Genomic DNA, 24,953 nt, shown 5'->3' with positions numbered 1-24,953 from the left:
TAGTGACCACCTCATGCTTGGCACCTTGTGCTTGGGATAGTTGTCATTTTAACACTCAATCCCTTCATCCTTAAGATATATAGCACGTCTCCTACCTCTTTTTATTTAATATATATATATATATATATATATATATATATATATATATATATATATATAGTCCACTCCAGCATCTTGAAGACTTTATATACACTTCCTAACAACATGTTTAGTCTTACAAATTATCCCCAATTGACCACCGATTGAAAGAGAAAGCAAAAAGGAAAAGAGAGAAGCAGAAACAAGGAGCTGAAATTGAATTTCTGGATAGGTGAGTTTAGCTCACGGTTTTGAAGTTTTTTCTTTAGTTCTTTTACTTGTTTTATAATATGTTTAAACTATAAACTTACTTGAGGCTAAGTATAAGGGTTGCTTATGATTTTATGATGGCAAAAGAGAGGGGTAATTGAGTACAAGAACCTGAAAGAAACCAACAGGAATAGAGATGTGTTGATTGATGAATTTGGATGGTTTAAACTTTGATTTTGGATATTACTGAAGATATAACTTGTATCTATGTAAATGAATGTTGTTATATGGGATTTAGAAGGATATAAATGGTCTTCTAATAGCCTGGAATCTGTTTGATGACATGCTAATAAAATGGAAACCGTAAGCTGTCACAATGAAAACTGCCTGATTTTGATGTCGTGGAAATGGACTATTTTGATGCTGAGAACACTTGATTTGTCACGAATTTAGAGCATTATTGCCTTCACATAATGTTATAGAAACGTGGTAAAAATTTGGGAATCATTGGATATGGATAAGGGGGTGAAAACGGATTGGAAAAGTAGTTGGACGGTGATGAAACCTGAAAAACAGGTTCTGTCCATTTATGTGTTTAATATGATTTCAACCTTTACATGTAAATTAATTATCTCTTGGACCTAGAAAATAGATTCTAAGGGTATTAGGTTGTTGACAACAATTGGATGACGTTGATGTTGGTAATTGGACTCGAGGAAAAATGAGACTTATGGGACGAGATTGTAATGCCGTTAGTAACTTGAATAATGAATTCGTTTAAATTATTTTGACGTGAATGGAAGTATTTTGGGATTTTGTGTGTGTTAAGGCTATTAAATGGAGGATTGTCTTTAATATTAAATGATAATACAGGTAATTTTCCAATGTTGAGTGAAAAAGGAAAGTGATATAATCTCCGTAGGAGCTTGTGCACACACAAGGGCAAAAAGGTAAGTAAAAATCCATTTGCAACTACAATGCAAGAACCTAGCATTTGTGGTATAGTGATGTTAGGATATTTTCATACTTTGATAAGAAAGCTCGTTGTACCCTATATGATGATTATGATCATTGAGTATGAGGTTGCAAAATACATTGACATCAACTTCCATTAAGCATGTCATTCATGAGCATTTTCGTTGGCATGCACAACATATGATCATGGTTGAAAACTTTGCATGCGAAACATGATTTCAAAGCAAGTTTTCTTTATAAATGTTTTATTGATCACTACTAGGGCACCGAGGCATGTGAGGCATGCTTATGTGATATGTTTGGCATCGCGGGTGATACTTCCTGGGTGATTGCAAAGGTAGACAGGGGATGGGCCTTTGGTGATCACGGGAGGGCGGACCACTCGACTATGCCCTTGTTATGATTATTGGCGCTATCGGATGAGAGACTTCTTGGGTGATCATAGGGGTAGTTAGGGGATGGGCCTCTAGCGGTCACGAGAAGATGGTCCACTCGCTGGTGTCGATTTCATATTGGCCACTTGATTATTGATATTGATATTATGCAGAGCTCTATCCGGTGCATAGTTGGTGGTTCAAGGGTCCAATGAAATGAAAGATTTCAAATGAAATAATTTCGAGTCGACTTTGATGAATATTGGAATATGATGCATCTTTAGCATGATGTTTAAAGTAAATAACATGGTATCACATATCCTTGTTACTCATACTCATGACATGCATGATTCTTGCTTACTAAGTATTGACTTATGTAGTTCTTGCATTGTAGGTGAGCATGGAACTATGTAGAGGGCACGGCTAGCTGTGGAGCTCTTACGGGATTCCAAAGATCAATGTACATGGATGATGACCTGTAGGGTTATTTTGTGGGCTATTGTTTTGAGCTTACACTCTATTGTGTCGTATTTTGGGGGTCCTGTCTTGTATAACTTTTGAAATGGCCTATAGATGTGTTTATAACCTTAGAACATATGTGTTGGATTATGGTTATATGATCATTGATTTTGATATAATATATGATCATCACAGGTGATTTGAAGTTAACATATAGGGACATAATTGTGCAAATGCTCGTTTCATTTTATAAAAAAAAAGTATATCTAAATTTTATGTCTAGATCGAGTTACCAATATCATTTCGACATAGGAATTAGTATGGTTATCTGTATATATTTGGGTTGCTGTCACGACCGCAAATTAACATTGATATCTATACACAACCTAGATATAGAATTTTACGTATATTTTTTTTTGAGTTTGTCCCAAAATCGTATCGCCATAATCCAACATATATATTCTGAGCTTATAAACATGTCTACAGACCATTTTAAAAGTACACTATATAGGATTCCAAAATATAACCCTACAGATAGCAGCCTACAAAAACCCTACAGGTCGTCATCCATGTACATCGAACTCTAAAATCCTGTAGGAGCTCCACAGCTAGCCATGCTCTCTATGTAGTTCCATGTTCACCTACAATGCAAGAACTACATAAGCTAATGCTTAGTAAGCAAAATCATGCATGTCCTGAACATGAGTAATAACGACATATGACACCATGCCATTTACTTTAAATATCACGATAAAAAGTATCATATTTCAATATTCGTCAAAGTCGACTAGAAATCATTTCACTTGAAATCTTTCATTTCATTGGGCCCTTGACGCACCTACTATGCACCGAATAGAGTTCTGCATAATATCAATATCAATAATCAAATGGCCAATATGAAATCGACACCGACGAGTGGACCATCCTCTCATGACCACTAGAGGCCCATCCCCTAACTATCCCTATGATCACCCAAGAAGTCTCCTACTCGACAACGCCAATAATCATAATATCACAAGGGCACAGTCGAGTGGTCCGCCCTCCCGTGATCACCAAAGGCCCATCCCCTGTCTATCTTTGCAATCACCCAGGAAGTAACACCCGCAATGCCAAACATATCACATAAGCATGACTCACATGCCTCGGTGCCCTAGTAGTGGTCAATAAAACATTTATAATGAAACTCACTTTGAAATCATGTTTTGCATGCGGGATTTTCAACCATGTTACATGCTGTGCATGCATATGAAAATGCTCATAAATGACGTATTTAATGAAAATCAATGTCAATAGGTTACGCAACCTCATACTCAATGATCGTAACCACCATATGATGTGCTATAAGCCTCTTATCAAAGTTATATAGATATTTCAACATTACTATGTCACATATACTAGGTTCTTGCATTGTAGTTGCAAATGGATTTTCACTTACCTTTCACCTTTGTGTGTGCAAGCTCCTATGGAGATTAGATCAATGTCCTTTTTGACTCGAAGTCGGAAAATCACTTGTATTACCATTTAATATTAAAGAGAATCCTCAATTTAATAACCTTATTACACCAAATCCCGAAATACATCCATTCTCACCAAAATAATTTAGACTGAATCATCATTTCAAGTTACCAATGTCATTACAAACTTATCCCATAAATCTCGCTATTTCTCGAGTCAAATTATGAACGTCAACATCATCCAATTGTTGTTAACAACCTAGTACCCTCAGAATCTATTTTCTAGGCCCAAGAGATGATTAATGTACATGTAAAGGCTGAAATCATATTAAACATAAAATTGGATAGAATCTGTTTTCAGATTTCCCTTACCGTCCAATTATTTTTCCAATCCCTTTTCACCCCTTATCTATATCCAATGACTCCGAAATTTTTACCAAATTTCTATAACATGTATATGAAGGTAACCATGCTCTAAAGACGTGACAAGTAAAGTGTTCTCAGCCTCAAAATATTCCATTTCCACAACACTAAAATCAGACAGTTTTCCATTATGACAGTTTTCGGTTTCTATTTTATTAGCATGTTACCAATTGGATTTCAGCTATTAGAAGGCCATTTATATCCTTATAACTATCATGTAAAAACAATCATTTACATATATACAAGTTATATCTTAAGTATTATCCAAAATCAAAGTTTAAACCACTTAACTCTAGCAATTCCACATCACTGCACAGATTGCTTTCTTTCAAATTCTTATAACTAATTACCCCCATTTTTGGCATCATGAAATCATTAAAAACACTCTAACCTATTCAAAAGCAAGTTCATTTGTTCAAGAAATTATAAACCCCTCAAGAAATAATGGATACAAACATCAAAACTTTGAAGTGACTTGGTTGTCCAGAAATTTGAGCTTGCTGTTTCTATTTCTCTTTGGTTCTTTCACTCTCTCGAGGTACTAGATGTTCAATCCCTCAAATTCATGGTAACCCACTAGGCATGTCTTCCGGAAACATGTCTTCAAATTCCTACAACAAAGAAGTAGCCAAACCAAGGAGGGTTATGTTAGATTTCTCAAAATTAAGGAGTGACTCCTTATAAGCCAACAAGATCATAGTTTGCTTCTTAACTATTGCTCTCTTCAACTCAATCTCTTTTGCAAAAAATTTCACTCGCGACTTTTCTCTCCTCTCAGAAGACTCATTTTCTTTTCTCTCTTGTGGCTATACTCTTTTTTCTCACAATCTTCTCTCTTGCTCTCTATTTATCTTAATCTTTTTTGTTTTACACTTTTCAATTTGATTTGATCTTCATACACTTGTGCCGGTGTTAATGGCATAAGAGTAATAGATTTTCCATTGTTGGTAAAGTTGTACTAATTTTTGTACCCATCATGCATTATATTTCTATCATATTGCCATAATCTTTCCAACAAAATGTGCATGACATGCATAGGAACTATACCACATATCACTTCATCATGATATCTCCCAATTAAAAAACTTATCAATACTCTCCTATTCATCTTAACCTCTCCACATTCATTCAACCATTATATTTTGTAAGGCTTATGATGTTTTAACATAGTTAACCTCAACTTCTCAACAAGTGTAGCGTTTGCCACATTAGTACAACTACGCCCATCAATAATCATGCTATAGACTTTGTTGTTGATATGGCACTCGTATAGAGTATGTTCTCTCTTTGTTACTTCAAGTTATCCCCTTTAGTTTGAGCACTAATAGCTTACCTTGTAACCAATAGCTTGCCTACGAGATACTTCACCGTATCACTATTATTGAATTCTTCTAATTCCAGCATGTTGTCATAGTCATCATCACTATCACTCACAACTTCTCCATTGAGAAGTAATGTGTCTCGATCACAAGAACCTAAAGCATTTCGTGTCTTGACTCCTAGATGGTTTGGATTCTACCTTGGATATGATCTTACTAGTAAATTCCTCTTTTTCCATACGGTAGTTTAGTTATGCTCTTCGAAGCAGCTATATCTCCTTTGTTATCCCACTTTGATTTGCAAGAAGGATTAGAACCCAATTGATATCTAGCTATCCCCTTTTTCTTCAGTTTTCTCTTCACCTTCATAGCTACATGAAGTATGTCCTCCAACTCTACATAATGTTGTAATTCTACTATATTAGATATTTCGCTATTCAAAACATTCAAAAATAGGGCCATTGTGGGCTCCCTATCCTCTTCAACATTCACTCTAATCATAGCAATCTCCATCTCTTTATGATAATCCTCCATACTCTTAGAACTTTAGTAGAGGCCTTGCAATTTTTGATAGAGTCTCCTATAGTAGTGATTAGGCACGAGCTTCTTCCTCATGATAGTCTTCAATTCTTTCCATGTATTAATAAGACTCACGATTCCTCTTCTTAGATGTCACTACTTGATCCCACCAAGTAATGGTAAACTCAAGTACTGTAATCTTTATCTTCTTATCCTTCTAGTAGTTGTGGCAATCAAATATCAACTCAATCTTCTTCTCTACTTTGAGTACGCCTCCGGATCACTCATTTCTTTGAATAAAGGAATTGTCATTTTGATATTACCCATACTTCTATTAACTGCATCTCAAACAAGATCTCTATCCTTTCTTTCATGCCTAACTCCTCTATCCCCCATTCTTCCTAACTCGACATTCACTATTGCCATCAATGTCGCTAACTGCTTCATATTACCATGAATCTCTATCCTAGGCTCCTGTGTACCTTGCCTCCTTGCATTAGGAACTCCTCTAGGTTGTTTCCTATGTAACTTAGCAAGCAATGGTATTGTCTCTCCATCCACGCCTCTTGCCTATCCAACCAGTCTCTCACATCTTCAAACAACCTCTCGGCCCGTCGTATCACCTCATCCGACATTTGACTTGATTATTATTTTCGCTTGAAGTAGAATTGTTTCCATCAAATATCCATCCTAAAACTAAAGTCAGATTTGTCTCACATGTGTATATCACTCAAATTTGGTCTTTTCTTCTAAATCTTACCACTTTTGCCTTTTCCACTCAATACTTTCGTCCAAGTGCTACAAAGAATTAATTTGGTCTCAATCAAGTTTTATTCTTGAAGAATTCAAAATAGGATATGAGTGAGAAATTGTAACATAGAAAAATTAAGGAAGGAAAGAAAAGGAATTTATCACTTTGAATGGGAACTAATATTAATCCAAGAAAGTGGTTCTGGAATTTTGATTGGACACGTCCTTCATTTTATTTAACTCAAAAAAATGAAATTATATGTCGTTGGCAATTTTTGAATTTTTTTAAATTATGATTTTTTTGCTCGAAAATTCAACTACGATACCAGCAAAAGAAAAGAAATTGATTTGGGTGCTAAATTAATAAACAAACAAATTTTGAATTTTTTTGGTATTTTTATGGATTAAATATTCAAAAGGCGAAGAAAGCGATGAATGAAAAGAAGAGAAAAAAATACTCTAGCAAAAAGAATGAGGATATAACCTTAATTTTTTGGAGCCAAAGCTCTGTACCAACTGATGTGATTCCACGTAGCAATAGTAGCTACGAAATCCACACAAATTTGATTCAAACCTAAGAAAACCAAGAATCAATCTTTAGAGTTTGATAAAAAAAAAAAAAAAAACATTGAACCATAGAACCAACACAATCACCAACAATATGTTAACCCTATGATCACAAGACTCAAGAATCTCACCCGAATTGTTTGAACGTCATAAGAAATAAATTTTGATAAGTTCAAACTTTGTTCAACGAAGAACAAAGACTAAAAGCAAAATATGCTTACAAAATAATCTCTCAAATTATATGTATCAAAATTGTTCTACAATGAAAATAATGAGTTATATACATAAAGAACTCACGTAAATCTAGTTAAAACAAAATCAAACTATAAAGATTACAAAAGATACCAAAAATAAAGAGTTTTAACTAAATTAGGAGATCTCGTAAACCTAATCAAAATGAAATCAAATTCTAAAGACTACAAAAGATACCAAAAATATAGAGTTTAAATCAAAATAGAAGATTTTGCGAATTTTGGAAAATTTCGTGCACAATTTGAATTATGCGACTGCATAGTTCTATTGGGCGCGATCGCATAGAAATCCTCAACTCTTCAGCTCGATTTTCTGCACAAGCTCCATTTTAGCTCCTCCGTCTATTGATTGAAAAAATTGTTCCATCGTGTTTCTTCTCTCAAGTCCAACATGAATCTTGTTTTCTTTACTTTCTATGATTAGTGTTTCGTCCACTGTGGCCTGAGCAAGTAGTCTCATCACTTCTTTAACCCTCTTTGCTCGCAACCTAGTCATAGGCGCTTCTTGAACGATCAATAGATTTTTGTCCGGACTTGCCTTCGTGCCATGGATCACATCATATGAACTTGAGAAGAACATTCCTCGTGATTTCTTTTAAGAGTGTCTTTAGGCTTTCAACACCCTAAAAGAGAAACTCATCACGACTTCTATTATTGTGGCTCCGTATTGGGACCTTTCATTTAAGCTCATGCTCGATACTAGTGATTATGCCGTTGGAGCAGTGTTGGGACAAATGGGGGATAAAATCTTACATGGTATCCACTTGCTAGCCAAACTTTAATAGAGGCTCAATTGAACTATGTCACTGCTGAAAAGAAAATGCTAGCAGTGGTATTTGCATTGGAAAAAGTCGAACCATATATCATTTTTTCTAAAGTGATAGCGTACACCAACCACTCGACACTCTCAAGTATTTGCTAGCAAAGAAAGATACCAAGCCTCGATTGCTTAGATGGATTCTTTTTCTACAAGAGCTAAACATGAAAGTTTGTGATAAAAATGGGATTGAAAATCTTGTGGTCAAATCATCTATCTAGACTTGAACAAACCAAAAAAGTAGTTGATGGGAAAATAAATGATGTGTTCTCAGACGAAACTCTAGTAAATCATGCACATTCTCCAAACCTCTCATGTATCATGGTATGTGGACCATATGAATTTCTTGCAAGTGGTATCATTTCACTAAATCTTTCCTACTAACAAAGGAAAAAGTTCTTCGCTGACATCAAGTATAATTGTTTGGAAGATCCTTTGTTATTCTAGTGGTACTAGATGAAATTACTAAAAGATATGTACCAAATGATGAAATGGAGAAAATCTTTGAACAATGTCATTCCTCTCCTTATGGGCCACTTTAGAGCTGTGAAAATTGCCTTAAAAGTTCTTCAATCAGGTTTTTATTGGCCAACTTTGTTCAAGAATGTCCATATAATTTTCTCCAAGTGCGATCGATGCTAACATAATGGTAATATTTCCAACAAAAATAAAATGCCTCTAAATTCTATATTGGAGATGGAGATTTTGATGTGTGGATTATTGATTTCATGGGGCCTTTTCCTTTCTCATTTTCAAATTAATACATATTGGTGACAATGGATTATGTGTCAAAGTCGGTAGAAGAGGTGGCTTTGCCCACTAAAGATACTTGGGTGGTGAAAAACATTTTAAACAATTTTTTTTTTCACTCTATGGCAATCCCCGAGATATCATTAGTGAGGGAGACAAACATTTTAGTAATCACCTCTTCAACTTACTATTGACAAAATATGGAGTAAAGCATCAGGTAACTACCTCTAATCATCCCTAAACTAGCGGCTAAGTAGAGATTTTGAATCTAGAGTTGAAGAGGATTCTTGAGTTGGCAATGAGTGTCTCTAAGAAAGATTGGTCCAACAAATTGGATGATGCATTATGGGTCTACCGCACCACCTTCAAACCTCCCATTAGTATGTTTCCTTGCCATCTTTTGTTTGGGAAAGCTTGCAACCTCCTGATCGAACTTTAGCATCAGACATATTGGGCAATGGAAGCTTTGAATTTTGATGTGAATTGGCCAATGAGAAAATATTGCTTTAGTTGAATAAACTATATGTACTACGCCTTGGTTACTTCAAGATGCTCGAATTTACAGAGAAAAGATAGAGAAGTGGCATGACAAACATATTGTGAAGTGGGAGTTCTTTGTTGGGCAACAAGTTATTCTCTACAATTCTTGACTCATGTTGTTCTTCGAAAAACTCCACTCTTGGTTGTCGGGACCTTTCACCATTGGTAAAAAAATTTCACATGGAGTGAATTAAGCTATTTCATGAAGAAAAGTGGAACTTCAAAGTTTTTGGGCAACGATTGAACCATAATTGGGAGGTGATTTTTCTAAAGAAAGTTGTCCATTCTTCTTGCCAACCTGGAGTGATCATGTCCAAAATGTCGAGCTAATGACTTTAAACAAGCCCTTGTTGTGAGGCAACCTAATTTTCTTACCCTTGATCTCTTTATTTTGCATTTACTTGTGACTAATACTTTCATTATCACTTTTTTAAGTAGATAACATTTTTTGTAGGTCAAAAGTTTTGAAGTCCTAGCCACCCATGATTCTCAACAAAGTTGGGGGTAAATTGTGTACAAAAAGGTCACAAGCTCAAATTCATCACAAGCATCCTTCAAAAATCATCCAATCGAAGAAGTTTCACCTACCCTCTTCTCTACTCTTTATAATATTTTATATATTGAAGACAATGTGTAATTCAAGTTTAGGGATGATGATTTATTTACTTACTTCGAGGTGATTTTGTTCTAATAAATTAGATAGCCTTGCTGGTTTATGATAGTTTGACATTTAAAATTGTTATTAATTCTTAAGTTATGACCAAATATGGTATTCTTGCTTAATTTGACTTTTAAAAATTTTGCTTATCCATGTAAAATACTAAATTATTTTGAGCATAAAGTAATGATCAATTGTTACTAGATGTGGACATTATTGATTAATTTAAAGGATTGTTGAGTTGGTAGAACTAGGTTGTGAATTGTGTATAATTTTTATCATATATTCTTTTCTATTTCAATTAACCATATTACAAGATAAGTTAGGGGGTGGTTAAGTCGATGAAGATAATATCTAAATTTCATGCATGTTGATTATATTTATGTGGAGTGTCTTTGCTAACAAGTACAAACTAGGTGATGATTATATGTTAGGGATCTAAGCCCAATAATTTTTATGGCTCTAAAAGGACATTGCACTTGCTAATTCTTACCTTGCTCCGTAGCCTTTTCAACTTGAGTTATTAAGTTCATAAGGGTATCTTGAAACTGATACCCTTTGGTTTTCAAAATCGGGGAGTTATCGACATAAAACTCACTACAAGAGTCAAGAAGAAAATTTAAGGGGGAGAGGTCAATCATGAGCTTTAATTGAAAAAATTAATATTCTGCATTTGTAATTGATGTGACGGCTTAGATAACTAGTTGTTTGTTGAAGTACTCATCTAGTGTAGAATCATCACATGTATAGGTTGTTGCCGATTAGACCCAAGCAAATTATGTGAGGAAAGAAAAGAGTGATTTAAGAACAACTTTTAGATTTATACATCGGGAAATAAAATTAGTATCTACTTGGGGATGTGAATCTCATGAGTGGAAAAGGAAAGAAATGACCATTAAGGTTCGGGTCGGAATCAATTTGAATTTTTTTTCTTCTTTACAACTTTTTCCTAATTTAGATGATAATTGAAAATGATTATACATAAACACGTCGATCAAACATTGGAAAAGTTTAGATTGTTTTTGATAGCATGATTTGGAACCATATTTGTGAATTGATTACACAATTTCGCACTTTTCTATTTTTTAGTAAGCTGTCTAATATCGTTGATCTTTATCGCATGTTATTTGATTGTGCTAGTAGATAGTCTTGTTTGAATATTCTAATATTCAATTTCACAAGTTATGTGCTACAGATTTATTATTATTATTATCATTAGAAATCAAGTATATCTATTGTACCTCTATCCCACCTATTTCAAAATCCTTGACAAGAGGCTCCACTGGATCTTTGTCTTTGGCCATCATTGTATCTTAATCGAAGCCTCTAGAGACTCCATCCTTGGAGCAGCCAAACTCAAGTCAGAGAGACGATGGTTGCAAGTGAAAATCAGTCTCCATTAACAGTGGCGATGATCCAACTACCTTGAACAAGTGGAAACTTGGTGTTAAGCACGCCTGTCGACAAAAGTATTACGTGCGACTAGTGGTTCGAATTGACCAGTCCAAATCGTGAACCAGAATGTCCCAATTTCTTTATTGAATTGGACAGTTCCAATTAAAGGGTCAAGTTGAAATTGAGCCGAAAAAATGTATGGACCCGGGGGACCGCCAGTGATCCAAATTTTTTTTGGGTGGTCTCCCAGTTTCGCCAGACCGAACAAACACATCTTATAAGAAGCCAATTCTTTTAAAACTTAACAGCCTTAAATTAAGGCGGCCAGTCTCAGTAATCATCATGGATATGCTATCAGTCAAATTAATTTGGCACATTTTAATTTGGATAAGTTGCATTTGTTCAAAAAAATTTATATTCTTTTGATTCTTAATTTGTTTTATTTTTATAATTCCAAAGTATTAGGGGATGTTCTCTTCATGTTTCAATTTTTATTTTTGAGTTTTGAATTCATTTTGGGTTTTGTGTTTTGAGTATTTATTTTGAAATTGTTGAAAATACGTTCTTTTTGTTATTTTGAAAAATTATTATTCAAAACATAAAACTGGAAAACACGTTTACATTGAATTTTTGAGAATCTTTTTTACAAAAAGTATCTATGAATGTGCTATAAGTTACAACATTTGGATTAGGTTTAATGCATCTTTGCTTCATCTCTCGGAGAAATTCAAATGCCCGAGGCATCTTTTCAAATTTACAAGAACAACTAATCAAAGTATTGTATGTTATGATATCTGGAAAACAGTCCGATGCCTGTATTTCCTTTTATATATATATAAAGCATATTATCCAATTCTCCTATCTTTCCATGCCCACCAATTAGAGAATTGTAAGTAATAACGTCTGGAATAATACCCATCTCCTTCATCCTTGCAAACAGATGTCTAGCAGCGTTCAAATCACCTTCATTACAAATATAACCAACCATTATGTTATAATGTATACACAGAGGGTTCAATTCCAGTCCCTACCATATATGAAGCACTTCTTCACCAACTCAACACACTAAATAAAGCATCAAAATCTCCACAAATTGGAACACAAACATTAGGTTTAATGCATCTTTGCTTCATCTCTCGGAGAAATTCAAATGCCCGAGGCATCTTTTCAAATTTACAAGAACAACTAATCAAAGTATTGTATGTTATGATATCTGGAAAACAGTCCGATGCCTGTATTTCCTTTTATGTATATAAAGCATATTATCCAATTCTCCTAGCTTCCCATGCCCACCAATTAGAGAATTGTAAGTAATAACATCTGGAATAATACCCATCTCCTTCATCCTTGCAAACAGATGTCTAGCAGCCTTCAAATCACCTTCATTAACAGTCATTATGTTATAATGTATACACAGAGGGTTCAATTCCGGCCCCTACCATATATGAAGCACTTCTTCACCAACTCAACACACTAAATAAAGCATCAAAATCTCCACAAATTGGAACACAAACATTTCTGGTCAACCACAATCCATCAAATATATCACAAGGAAATACATTAATCTTACTGTCATTATAACTTTTATTCAAACTCACCAATTGTCTTAGAACGTAATTGGATTCTTTGTACATTCTTGAACAGAACAAAATATGAGCCATGACACAATAATTTCAACCACAGAACCTCAAAAAAATTGGAAGCCATATATTACCATCTCTTAATAATATAAAATCCCAAAGTTTAGAAAAACAAAATGCTTCAAAAAACACACCTCGACAACAAAATTAATCGTTTGCAATAGTGAAATTTCATCAAATTTGTTGGACCAAAATTTTTCACAAATCTCACAGACTGCTCCAACAAGCTCAACCGATTCTAGATAAAATTGAGGGTGACCCATGGTAGAACTAGATGTGCTTGATTGAGAGGAATGTTGTTGTGGTGCTCCATGATCGAGAGGGTGGTCGGATGTGGAAGTAACTGGGAAAAAATCTTGACTGTGCTCGCGGTTTTCGATGGGAATTGGTGTTGTTTTCAACGGTCTGGTGGGAAGGCGATGGTCGGAGGTTTTAGAAGGAGGTGAAGGGGTGCCGATGGTGTGTGGATCCAATGGCATAGGTGGCGGGTGGTGGTTGTTGAACACTTTCGAAGAAGCCGTAATCGTTAGTTGACCAAATTTAATAGCAATAGCTTTAGGAGAGGAGCGAGTTTACGAGCTACCGCTGGAGCTGTAAAACCGCCACCGTATATGTAGAAAACACCGAAGCCTTTAGAGACTTTGGAGGACCGTTTATTCTTTGAGAAGATTCAGCTTGAGCTTACTTTACTTTAAAACTTTAGAAAACTTTAAAAGGGATTCTAAAGATAAGGAAGGGGCTAAAGGTGACGGTCTGGTGGGAAGGCGATGGTCGGAGGTTTTAGAAGGAGGTGAAGGGGTGCCGATGGTGTGTGGATCCAATGGCATAGGTGGCGGGTGGTGGTTGTTATTGATGGAAGGAGGCAGCGGATCGGTAGCCCAAGGGAAGAATTTTGGGGATGATGGAAAAAGAGGAATTTAGGCAATTTTCCATGTTTTTATTTTTTGCGTGTTTTAGGTTGAAAATGCTCAAAACGTCATTTTTGACATTTTGATATTTCAGTACATTTTGTTTTTTTCAAAAATTCATTTTCGAAAATGGGAAAGAGAATGCATTTTCACTGATGAAAAATCGAAAACAGAAAACGATGGGAAGATAGTAAAGAGAAAAGCCACATTTGTTATGTTGTCGCATTTGTTTAGACAACATTAATTCCGATTTTTTTATTTATTTATATGTTTAAATTTTAACATATATTTTACACTAAGCTCTTGTTTGAGAACCATTCTTTTTATAAGAATGTATTTTTGAATAGTCCATTGATAAAAATGTGTGGTTAAAAAATAACGAAAGATTTTAAATTTGTGTGTAATATTATTTTATTGAAAAATGTGTGATTGAAATAATATCAAAATACTATTTAATAATATATTTTTTTCAAAAGAATGGGTATCAAAAAGGAGCAAATTATCTTACAAAATTTGTTCCAAGAAAAAAAAGTACGTTAAGACAAGAATTTAAGTAAATAAAATTTATTGATTTTTTGTTCGGTGCATTTTGGAGGTAATAAAATTATAACAACAATCGTCTTGTAAATAATAAGACAAAATTAACATTAATATATTTAAAAAATTAAACAGATTTATATTGATTTGCTAGAAAAAGTAATTGATCTATTATAAGGAAATAAAAGAAGTAATTTGAGTTTGTGTAGCATCTAAATTTCTTGCTTCCTCAAAATGAGGATTTTTATGTCCCTGCGATATGCTGGTGCTTTGACCACAAATCCAAACGTATTCTTCTAAACAATTTTTTACACTGCTTTTCCTCTTTTTGAATCGATCGTAAAAATTTGCTACAAAAGTGATTTTTTATTTTATTTTATTTTTGGCTGGTCGGCTAGATGATCCAATTTCTGAAGTGTCATCATCTAAAATTTATTGGAGAACAATTACCATGTAAATTAATGTTATTAGTAGATAAATCATGAGATTTCATAACTGATAACACGGTAGTAACTATTAAACAATAAGTTACTAGAGATTCAGAAAAATGAAAGGTTGAAACTTGAATGGCTAAAGATTTATGTATTAAATCTATCAAATGGGCAAATATTTGTTAAAACGAATGAATACAGTGTGGATATAAGTGAAAAAATAAAATTTTACAACAGTCAAAAGTTTTAATTGTAAAAATTTTCTTTGATTCTTTCTTTTAGAAAAGTTAAAATTGAGACTTCTCCAAATTTACATAAATTTTTAAAGTCTAGCACTGCACAAATGTACTTTTAAGCTGTCACAGCCTCAGGCAAGGGCTAAAACAGCAGTTTATGAATTTTAAATTTAAATTTGTTTTATTAAGTCGTGTTTGGTTCCGATTATTTCTTCATTAAAATGAAAAATATGACCGTTATCCATCATATCAAATCATCAAATTTGAATTTTTATCTCTTATGTGGGATCCGTAATGACTATATTTTTCATTCACATTATTTCAAAAATGATAAACAAAGGGGGGCTAAGTATTATAGGGCTCGTTGGTTAACCGTTGGTCCCAATCGATTCAATCGGTCCAGACTGAAATTTTAATTTAAGGGCCTGTCAACTAGACCACTAAAATTATAGGCCGATTTATGGGTCATTTGTTGGGGTCGACTCCAATTTGACACCACTACGTGTGACAGTGGGAAGAGGACAGCGTCCACGTTTGCATGTCCTTGCTAACTGGGCCCAGTGGTCGGTCAAGTGCTTTGTCATGGAAAGGGGGGAGAAGGCGAATAACGATGACCAATTATTGAAGGAACTGCTGCAAGAGTGTTTTAGAGCATACACCACCATTTTTCAGATTTGAGATGGTTTGAATCTATGTTTCAATTTTTATTGGTTTGTGAAATTTTGTGGTTGTTAAGATCTGTAATCGATGGTGATCTATCAAAGTTAGGTGACAGTTCGTGGTGATTTTTGAGATGGTGTAGTAGGCAGAAGAGATGTTGTGGAGTGGGTGGTTCGGTGGGATGGTAGATCCGTATTGACCTCGAAGACTAGACCCCCACATGGTCTATAGAAATCAACTCCACGTATATTCCTTCCTACACTCTTGGCACAAATGGTCAGCAGTTTGTGGGCATTCCTAGCAGTGGTAGTTGCGGCCACAAACACTCCTACAATCAAATTAGTTGATGATAATTTGCACAACTGATTCTGATAGCAAAGACCGTCAGACTTTTTATATTATCTCAAAGAGGGAGGAGAAATAGTAGATACTTAATTTGTGAAGTTACATTACCGTACAAAGATTGAAATTGACACATTGACATTGGTAATAGAAACGTCATATCCATCATTCATAAAATTTTATTTTGGACAGATTCTGGCCTAAAAGATCCGAATCATATGTCGAAGCTTTTAGATGTTGCGGCTTTGTATTTTGTTCACACTAATGTCATTCACTTCAGACCGGACGCTATCCACCTCGGATTCGACCTCACTTTAATACTTTTATGTTGATATGTTAAGCGCTTTGATGCCTTGAAGTGTGCATGTGTTTGATGAACTAGTCGTTTGTCACAGGGGCGTAACAATATGTATTTTTATAATTGTTAGAGTTGGATGTAGATCTTCATATGATTGCCAACGGTGGTGGGGATAGGGTACGATTAGGAAAAAATCAGTGGCTGTTAACAATGGAACGGATGAGAAATAAGGTGAAGAATGAGAGAGAAGAGCTGGCCTGTGTGAGCGGAATACTGTCTGCGGCAAGTTAATTGTATAATTTGAGACTAATAAATAATTTATGATTAAATATGTGATCGTGACCTACAAATTGTGTTTTATGTGATTGACCCTGTGTAATTTATGACTAGTATGTGACAATGACTGTTTAATTAAAATATATATCACAATATTTAATTAGATGTTATAAAATGTGACCACTCGATTTTTGAAAATTTTCACAAATTTGTTGTTTTTGAAATTACATTTTGAAACATAGTAGTTATAAAAAAAAAATTCTTATTTCTTTTTCAAATTTCTATTTAAAATAATACTGGGCCTACAATCGACCTCATTCAATCCATAATTTTATAAAACGACGAGCCAGATAGGGGTGGTTTTGTGGTGAAAAAAATCCTCCCTTGACACTAAGGATGTTAACGAGTTGAGCTGAACCTTGTGACTAGGGTAAAAAATGACCCGAGTTTTTTTAGTCTGAACTAGAGGTGGACATGGTTTCATTTAGTTTTGATTTTAAGAGAATCAAATCGAATCATGAACCAATGTTTTCTGTTCTTTCCCCCTCCCCATTTTAAAGATATGGAACAGAGCTGAACCGTTTAGTTCTATTTTGGTATGGTTCTAATTTCATTTCTTAAATTTTCAAGCTTGCACCACATTCGAAAGTTAGTAATATATACTAACAAACAAAATATACTCATAATTTGAATACACAATCAAATTTCATTCCCATACAGAAGATTGTTAATAAAGGATGAATTATGCATAACTTTTACAGTCCACTTTTACAAGTAAACATTAACTGTTTATTACTCCATGAATATTTATTTGATTTTCCTCTGTTTGTGAAGAACACAATTAAATCATCAAACAGTAAAAAAATAATTCAAAAGCTTTTTAAGTGAATGGCCAATTTTATTTTTCGTTCTTGAAAGAGTTTCCTCCACTAACATGATGAATGCGATGCCAGCGTCGTGTGGTGTTGTGTATAGTGAAAAGGACTAAAGGAAAAATGATTCAAATGAATACAAAATTAGAGTATACACAATTGATTAATTATTTCCAATGACTCGGAACCGATTAATGTGCTGTCCCGAATAAATATAAAATTAGGGTCTCCACTAATTAATATATATAAAATAAAATTAAACATTAAGTTTGATTTTGGTTCTAGTTTTCAATTCTAGAACAAGAATCAAACCAGAATCAAAACCAAATGGCTCTCGGTTCAAAGTATACAAATCATTATTTTTTTGGTAAAAAGGAATCAAATAGCTCGATTTGGTTCGATTCTGATTTGGTTTGGTTTGATTTGGTTTGGATTGAATTTGACATTTTGTCCACCTTTAGCTTGAACCGAGCGAGCAAAAGCTCATCCAAAAAATTTATGCCTTTTTTAGGAAATTTGTGATATCCTAAAATTTTTTTAAACAATATAAATTTTATGCAATTTATACAAAATATAAATTAAATAAAAATTACAACATTTCTTCTTTTTTTGCTTGGGATCAACTACAATCAACATAGGCTAAATTAAAATTGTACATGAATAAATATTTCGTGTAAAAATTTAAAAATTACATAATTTTTTTAAAACTTATAATTTAAAAAAAAAAAAAAAACTAATTCTAAGATGAATATAATTATTGCAAGGATATTATACCTGCAGAAAGTCCGTTGGATAGAATTTTTATTTCGGCCTTCAGTTCACGAATAAATCTCTGCAACCCATATTTGAATTTTATATTCCTATTGACGCTACCAAAAATCGTACATGTTGATTTTCGAGTTTTGTGATTGAGAATAAGCATGAACAGAGTCTTTTGGTACCTGAAACAAAGGTTTCGAAGTGTGTTCTCGTCGTTCCACCGATTCTTAAGTTACGGCCTTTTCATTTTTTTATTTTTATTTTTTGTTACAGGTTGCTTTTGTTTTTTATTGCCTTTGCCCTCATGCTTGCATTTTAAATAACGCAGGCCACCCCCCGAGGCACATCCAAGTTGGCAAAGGAAGGACAGTGCGGGGCTCGCAACCCCAGCGTTGGGAGTTCGATTCCTGATTGGTGCAGCTGAGTGTTTGTAATAACCAACTTGGTTGGAGCAGCTTGGTGATGTAATAATCATGGAGGAGGGTCCCTTGGGGTCAGGAGTATAAAGGTTGTTCGAACCCTGGTCAACTTGGGCATATACCGCGATTTACCTCCACCAGTCACTGAGGGGCCGGGGGCTGAGGGTCCAGGATATAGTCTGACGAAGCTGAAAAACCTGGGTATCAAAAAAAAAAAAAATTAAATAAATAACGCAGGCCAAAATGGTCAAGCCACATGGATTGGCTCAAACTCGAATAGATGTCCAAGAATGATGCTCTACTTGAGCCTCAGCTCGATCCCTCTGAGTAAAAAGTCGGTCCGGGTCAAGTCATGGACCGTCGAGTCCACAAGTCGGATTGACATTCCTACTTGACACTATAAATTATTTGGACGCCCGAACCTTCGATAGGATTCGGCCTAAATGTCAAAAGAGCCAACCAAGTCCTACTTTTATCATCAAGTTTTCCCTCCAGTTCACTAGAATTTTTTGAAGTTAGATTAGAAGAGACCTTTCTCACCGAATAATTCATGTGCGCCATTTAATTGCCTTTTTCAACAATCCAACGATCAAACCTCGAACCAAATTCAAGCAAAAGGCCAATCAAAGGCTGGCTATAAAAATTGTATAAAGTCAAGGGAGAAGACTGACAGAGAGGTTGAGTGACTTTTGTTTAAAAATAAATACTGAAGGTTATATTTATTTTTAATGTGAATTGATTTATTTTAAAAGTATAAATCAACATAAATTACATATATAGAGGTACAAATATGAAATTCATTTTGTTCATTTCAATTGAATCGATCCAACTTTCCATTTAATTGAGATAGTGATAGACATTTAAGAAAAGAAGATAGACCTAACTTGACGAAGGCTCTATTGATTCATTTCGACAAACCCTGAAAAAATCTTAAGACTCTTATGTTAAATAAATTTTCGTAGAAATAAAAAAAAATCTACTTGTTACCAATTAAGATTGCTTTTGGTTGGCAAGTTTCATTATTTTAATTTTATAATTTGATGTCTTAAAATTTCGACCTTATTAAAAGGAATAAACCAAATTTTTATAAGTTAGATAATATTTTTGTATCAATATTAAAATCTGAATGCTCATTTTGAGCTTTAGATAGATCGATTTGTTCATTTGAGTTTAGTGAGCTCTTATATGACACATGAATTTCAATTTTAAACTACCTTATTAAGAATAATAATTCAAACTTTATATGTAAATTAATATTTTTATATTTATTTGATATGAGATTTACCACTAACAACAAGAACCATGCCAACAAGTTCCTCTTTTCAATATGTTTCTGGCATTTGATTAAGGCTTGCTTCAGATCCATTATTAAAAAAAAAAAAAAAAAAAGAAGTTTTGTATTAATGATTTTTGGAGAATGTGTGATTAAAAAATAGGAAAAATGTTTTGAATTTATGTTTAAAATTATTTTAGAAGAATGTGTGATTGAAAAGAGTTATGCTATATTGACAGAGGGGGTTGACAAATTTTGATGACAAAATCACATTCGCACAAATCATTTGAAAAACATATTTTTAAATCATTCAAAATTAATGGTCTGAATTTTGTTAACACACTTTGTAACCCAACTTTGTACAAACAGATTTATTGAAATGAAAATGAGCAAATTTTTGTAAAAGTCAAAATGGGTAAATCAAGTATTGATCCCTCAATTCTCATATATTTGCAAAATCAGCGCTTTAATTTATTTCGTATTTTTCCTCCTCATTGCATCTTAGTCGATCAGTTGGAGGGTTTTTTTTTTTTTTTGTGAGTAAAGAAGTCAAAATGACTTTTGAAATAGGAAAATAACGATAAAAAAATTTGATTTTTTGTGATGAAAAATTACTACCAAACAGGATCTTAGTCTCATGTGTTAGATCTTATATAAAAATATAATATTCGCACCGACATAGCATTTACACCTAAAGTCGCCTTTTCTATTGTATTGTCTTGCGTTTGCTGGTAGGTGAAGTTGACTTTTGACGATAAAAGATGCTTAGCCCACGATCCAACCATTTACATAGAGAAAAAATTACAGTTGAGGTCTTAATTTATGAATGTTGTAGCAAATAGGTTCTTAATAATTAATTCTTACCATATAAGTGTTTAACATTTGTGTCTCCTTATAAAAACTTTAAAAAAATTTTATAAGTCCATGACTTTTTCTCAAATTTTATACAGGGAGATATCTACTATACAAGTGGTTAACATTTGTGTTTCATTATAAAAACTTAACAATACTACGAAAAAGATCATGTACTTGTAGCAAAATTCAAAAATTAAATTGTCAAAAAGAAGATTACATTCTTATTTTCAATTAGGCCTCCGTTTGTTTCTTATTTTTGAAAGAATGAGAATGAAAAATATAGTTGTTATGGGTCCCACACTAGAGATAGAAATTCAAATTTTGTGACTTGATGTGATGGATAACGGTCATATTTTTTATTTTAATGAGGAAAAAATAAGAACCAAACAAGGGCAGTATGATAAACAAATAAAAGAGAGATTTTTCTACCTACCAGACACTTCCTCTTGCCACGCCTTTTTCATGTAGCCCCTTCGCTTGGCAGGGATTGAGGAGAGTAAAGTGGTGGACGAACCTGGTGGGAGGTTTAAGAAATATGGCAAGATTGTTGTGCAATTATGGGGGTAGTTGGAATGGAGATATGGAGGATCGAGAGAGACTTGTAGATAATATTTTCTAAATTCGACAATGCTTCTTTTATTGTTAAGCAAATTGAGTAATAATATTAGATTCAATCAAGTACTTTCTAGTCTTGGGGTGCTACCCTTTTGGGAAGGGATTGATGTATATAACAACCTCTTTTGGAGAATTGCCAGGGTGCTGAAATTAATAATTAATCAACCACAACTTGCATGTCGTAGTTGCTTGCTTCTTCTTTTCTTTTTTATTTATTTATTTAATTATTTGTGGTTGTCTATAATATCATTCCAAACATTGTCTACATAACTTGTAAATGACTTCTTAGCATTGAAAATGTGCAGTTATTGTCCACTGGGGATCAAGCTCCTATAAATTTTGAAAGTTTGGGATTCAGCATTCAAAATAATAGATTGAGGACTCGTTGACAAAAATCATGCATTCAAATAATTATAATAGTGCCATTGAAATCCTATCAATTATGAAGGAAATGGGGATGGAAGTTAAAACAAGGTATTTGTTTGGTAGGAATTTTAATAATTGATTTTTGATCGTTAAAAATAAAGTGGGTTTTATCCATGAGAGAAGAATTCAAAAATGACGGCTAAAATAATAAAATAGCGGTCAAAAAATTGATTTTAATTGACTTTTAAGCTGTACCAAACAAGTTCGAGGTTTTAGAATTTGAACAGCCCAAAATGTCTTATATAATTGACATATTTTAATCAAGTTGGTGTGAAAATAAGAAATTTTCTTGCTTTCAGAATGGTTTAGCCTATTCTATACAGGAGGCTTTTAGCCTCCTAATTCTTTGCGCTCTCAAAAGAGATGTTTGCTTTTGTTTGTTTGATGCTTTTGTTCTACTCTTCTTTGGTCACCACTCAAGATCTGTCTCATGACTATGTTTTACAAGGTAAAAACATCATAATATTAGCCGGACAAAGCAATATGTCTGGTCGAGGAGGTGTTATCGACAATAGATGGGATGGTTTTGTTCCTCCGGAATGCCATCGGAATTCATCGATCCTCCGGCTTAGTAAAGGGCTTACATGGGAAGAGGCGGAGGAGCCTCTCCACCGTGATATCGATGTAGATCGAACGTGTGGAGTAGGGCCAGGGATGGCATTTGCAAATTTAGTTTTGGCAAAGGATCCAAGCCTCGGGGTGATTGGTTTGGTCCCTTGTGCTGTTGGAGGAACGAATATAAGCGAGTGGAGACGTGGCAGTGTCCTCTATAATCAGCTCATTAACAGGGCTAATACAGCGTTACAAGATGGAGGAATAATTCGAGCACTTTTGTGGTATCAAGGTGAAAGTGATACCGTAATTCACAGCGATGCTAAATTGTACAAGAGGAGATTGGAGAGATTTTTCGATGATTTACGATCTGATTTGATGTCTCCTACTCTTCCGATAATCCAGGTAATCTTCTTCAAATGAATAGTATTTATCTGGGAAACTGTTAACAAGTAAGATTCTTGAAAACCCAATTGGAATCAGCAACTAGATTATGTACTACAAACGTGAACTTAAATTTTTAGCTTTGTAGATTAAAATTAGATTTTTAGTATATTTGATTAAACAAGTTTTGGGTTAGTTAAAATTAATTATTGACTTTAATTTGATAATTTTTATAGTAAGTGAATTTGCTCCATTGCTTGTGATGCAGGTGGCATTGGCATCAGGAACAGGACCTTATATAGAGATAATAAGAAAAGCCCAGTTGGAAACCAACCTTCAAAATGTGAAATGTGTTGATGCAAAGGGATTACCATTAGAGCCTGATGAATTGCACCTCACAACTTTGGCACAAGTCGAGTTAGGTAAAATGTTGGCTGATGCCTTCCTTCAAAATGTTCCTGTACCTGTTCGGAGTAATGCCCCAAAGAGGTTCAACAATTTTTTTCTTGACTTGCTTCGACCACCATTTTGGTAGATCTTGCACACGATAGCATAAATATATTGTGTATTTTGACACGAATGTGTTCTTCTTTCTTGATCTACTTAGAGCAGATACACCTAATACACCTATGAAATTAGTTTTAGCACTTGTATTTCCGAACATGCTACAAGACCATGTTTTTGATAGTCCAAAAATATTTTCTCAAATTTTGAGAGAAGAGTTCAAATAAAAGCAAAGTAATCCATTAATGTTCACATATTCTAGGTAGGCATTAAAAAAATTTAGTTACACATTTTTTTGCTTTGCGAGAGCTGCTTTATCGCACTTCTTTACAAGCAAAGTAGTACGAGAACGATCAAGCTACATAACGATAGTACTATAGATAATATTTACTAAAATTTGGTGTGAAGCTCATTCAAACTACCATAATCTAGATAATTGCATCGCTTGCCAATATATTTGGCTCCTGTTCGACGTATTAGCAATTTTTTTATGATGAAATGTGGTTGAAAAGTTGTTGATCCAATAAAATGTGTAATCAAAATTAATAGTTAATTTTGACTTAAATTTTTATAAAATGTTTAAGTTAGAACAAACAGGGGCTTGATATAAATATCAGGAATTAATGGTAAATTGCCAAAACTGTTCGTAATATGCAAATTTGGAGTATCATACAAATATAATGGCTATAATGAATAATGTTGAAAAGCACATTTTTTAATTTTCTTTCAGTAAACAAGTCTTGTTTTGAGTTAGTAAAGTTTAAAAAAAATAAAAAATAAAAAAAAAATAAATAAAAATTCTTAAAATAGCCTTAAATCAAAAGAGACTACGTATTTTTTATTTACTCATTGTACTTGAGGTCTCTTGATCCTTCAACTTCACCTTAAGTTCGACTAGTACATTTTCTTAGAAAAAAAAAAAATGGTACCACCGTAGGAAGGAATTTTAAATAAAATGCAAAATAATAACAACAACAACAACAAAAACAACAACAACTACTACAACAACAACGAAAGAAAGAGAAAAGAAAAAGCTTGAGTTGAGGGAAATGATTTTAGATGGACTTCAATTCAATTAGTCAAGCAATGGGTCACTAAAATTGTTTTAACGAAATTTGTTGACCCCAAAAAATGTGCCAACAGGTATTGCGTTCCGTTGAAGTGCACGTATATAGATTTAACACGCGATCACAAGTGATGAACTGATAGTATTCCAAAAGTGCGAATATTATGGCGGTTGTACGTCATTAATTGAATGCTTATTAGGACTCCGGTATTTGCCTTGTTGAAACTACTATGTTATAATTGCTAATCACAGACGAATCAATAGGAAATAAATAGAGTGAGTGTGGCGGTGTAAATGTTAATTTTCACAAGAATGAAGAACAAGTATTTTGTAGTATCAAGAGTTGCATTATTCCCTTCTA

The 24,953-nt window shown here is 33.8% G+C and overlaps 1 protein-coding gene and 1 long non-coding RNA gene across 2 annotated transcripts; both read left to right on the top strand.

Moving 5' to 3' along the window:
• Positions 1 to 200: 200 nt before the first annotated feature.
• LOC111394941 lies at positions 201 to 2,275 on the top strand. Its single transcript, XR_002702767.1, has 2 exons — positions 201 to 310; positions 2,032 to 2,275. It is a non-coding gene; the product is annotated as an uncharacterized LOC111394941 (long non-coding RNA).
• A 20,081-nt stretch (positions 2,276 to 22,356) lies between these two features.
• On the top strand, positions 22,357 to 23,778 carry LOC111394503 (probable carbohydrate esterase At4g34215). The gene is made up of 2 exons (XM_023020358.1): positions 22,357 to 23,043; positions 23,291 to 23,778. The coding sequence occupies exons 1-2, from the start codon at positions 22,450 to 22,452 to the stop codon at positions 23,555 to 23,557; spliced, it is 861 nt and encodes a 286-aa protein (XP_022876126.1). The 5' UTR covers positions 22,357 to 22,449; the 3' UTR covers positions 23,558 to 23,778.
• The last annotated feature ends 1,175 nt before the right edge of the window (positions 23,779 to 24,953 follow it).

The sequence above is a fragment of the Olea europaea genome, chromosome 5, assembly GCF_002742605.1.
Source record: "Olea europaea var. sylvestris chromosome 5, O_europaea_v1, whole genome shotgun sequence".
NCBI lineage: Eukaryota > Viridiplantae > Streptophyta > Magnoliopsida > Lamiales > Oleaceae > Olea > Olea europaea.
This window is presented reverse-complemented; position numbering and strand designations above follow the sequence as displayed.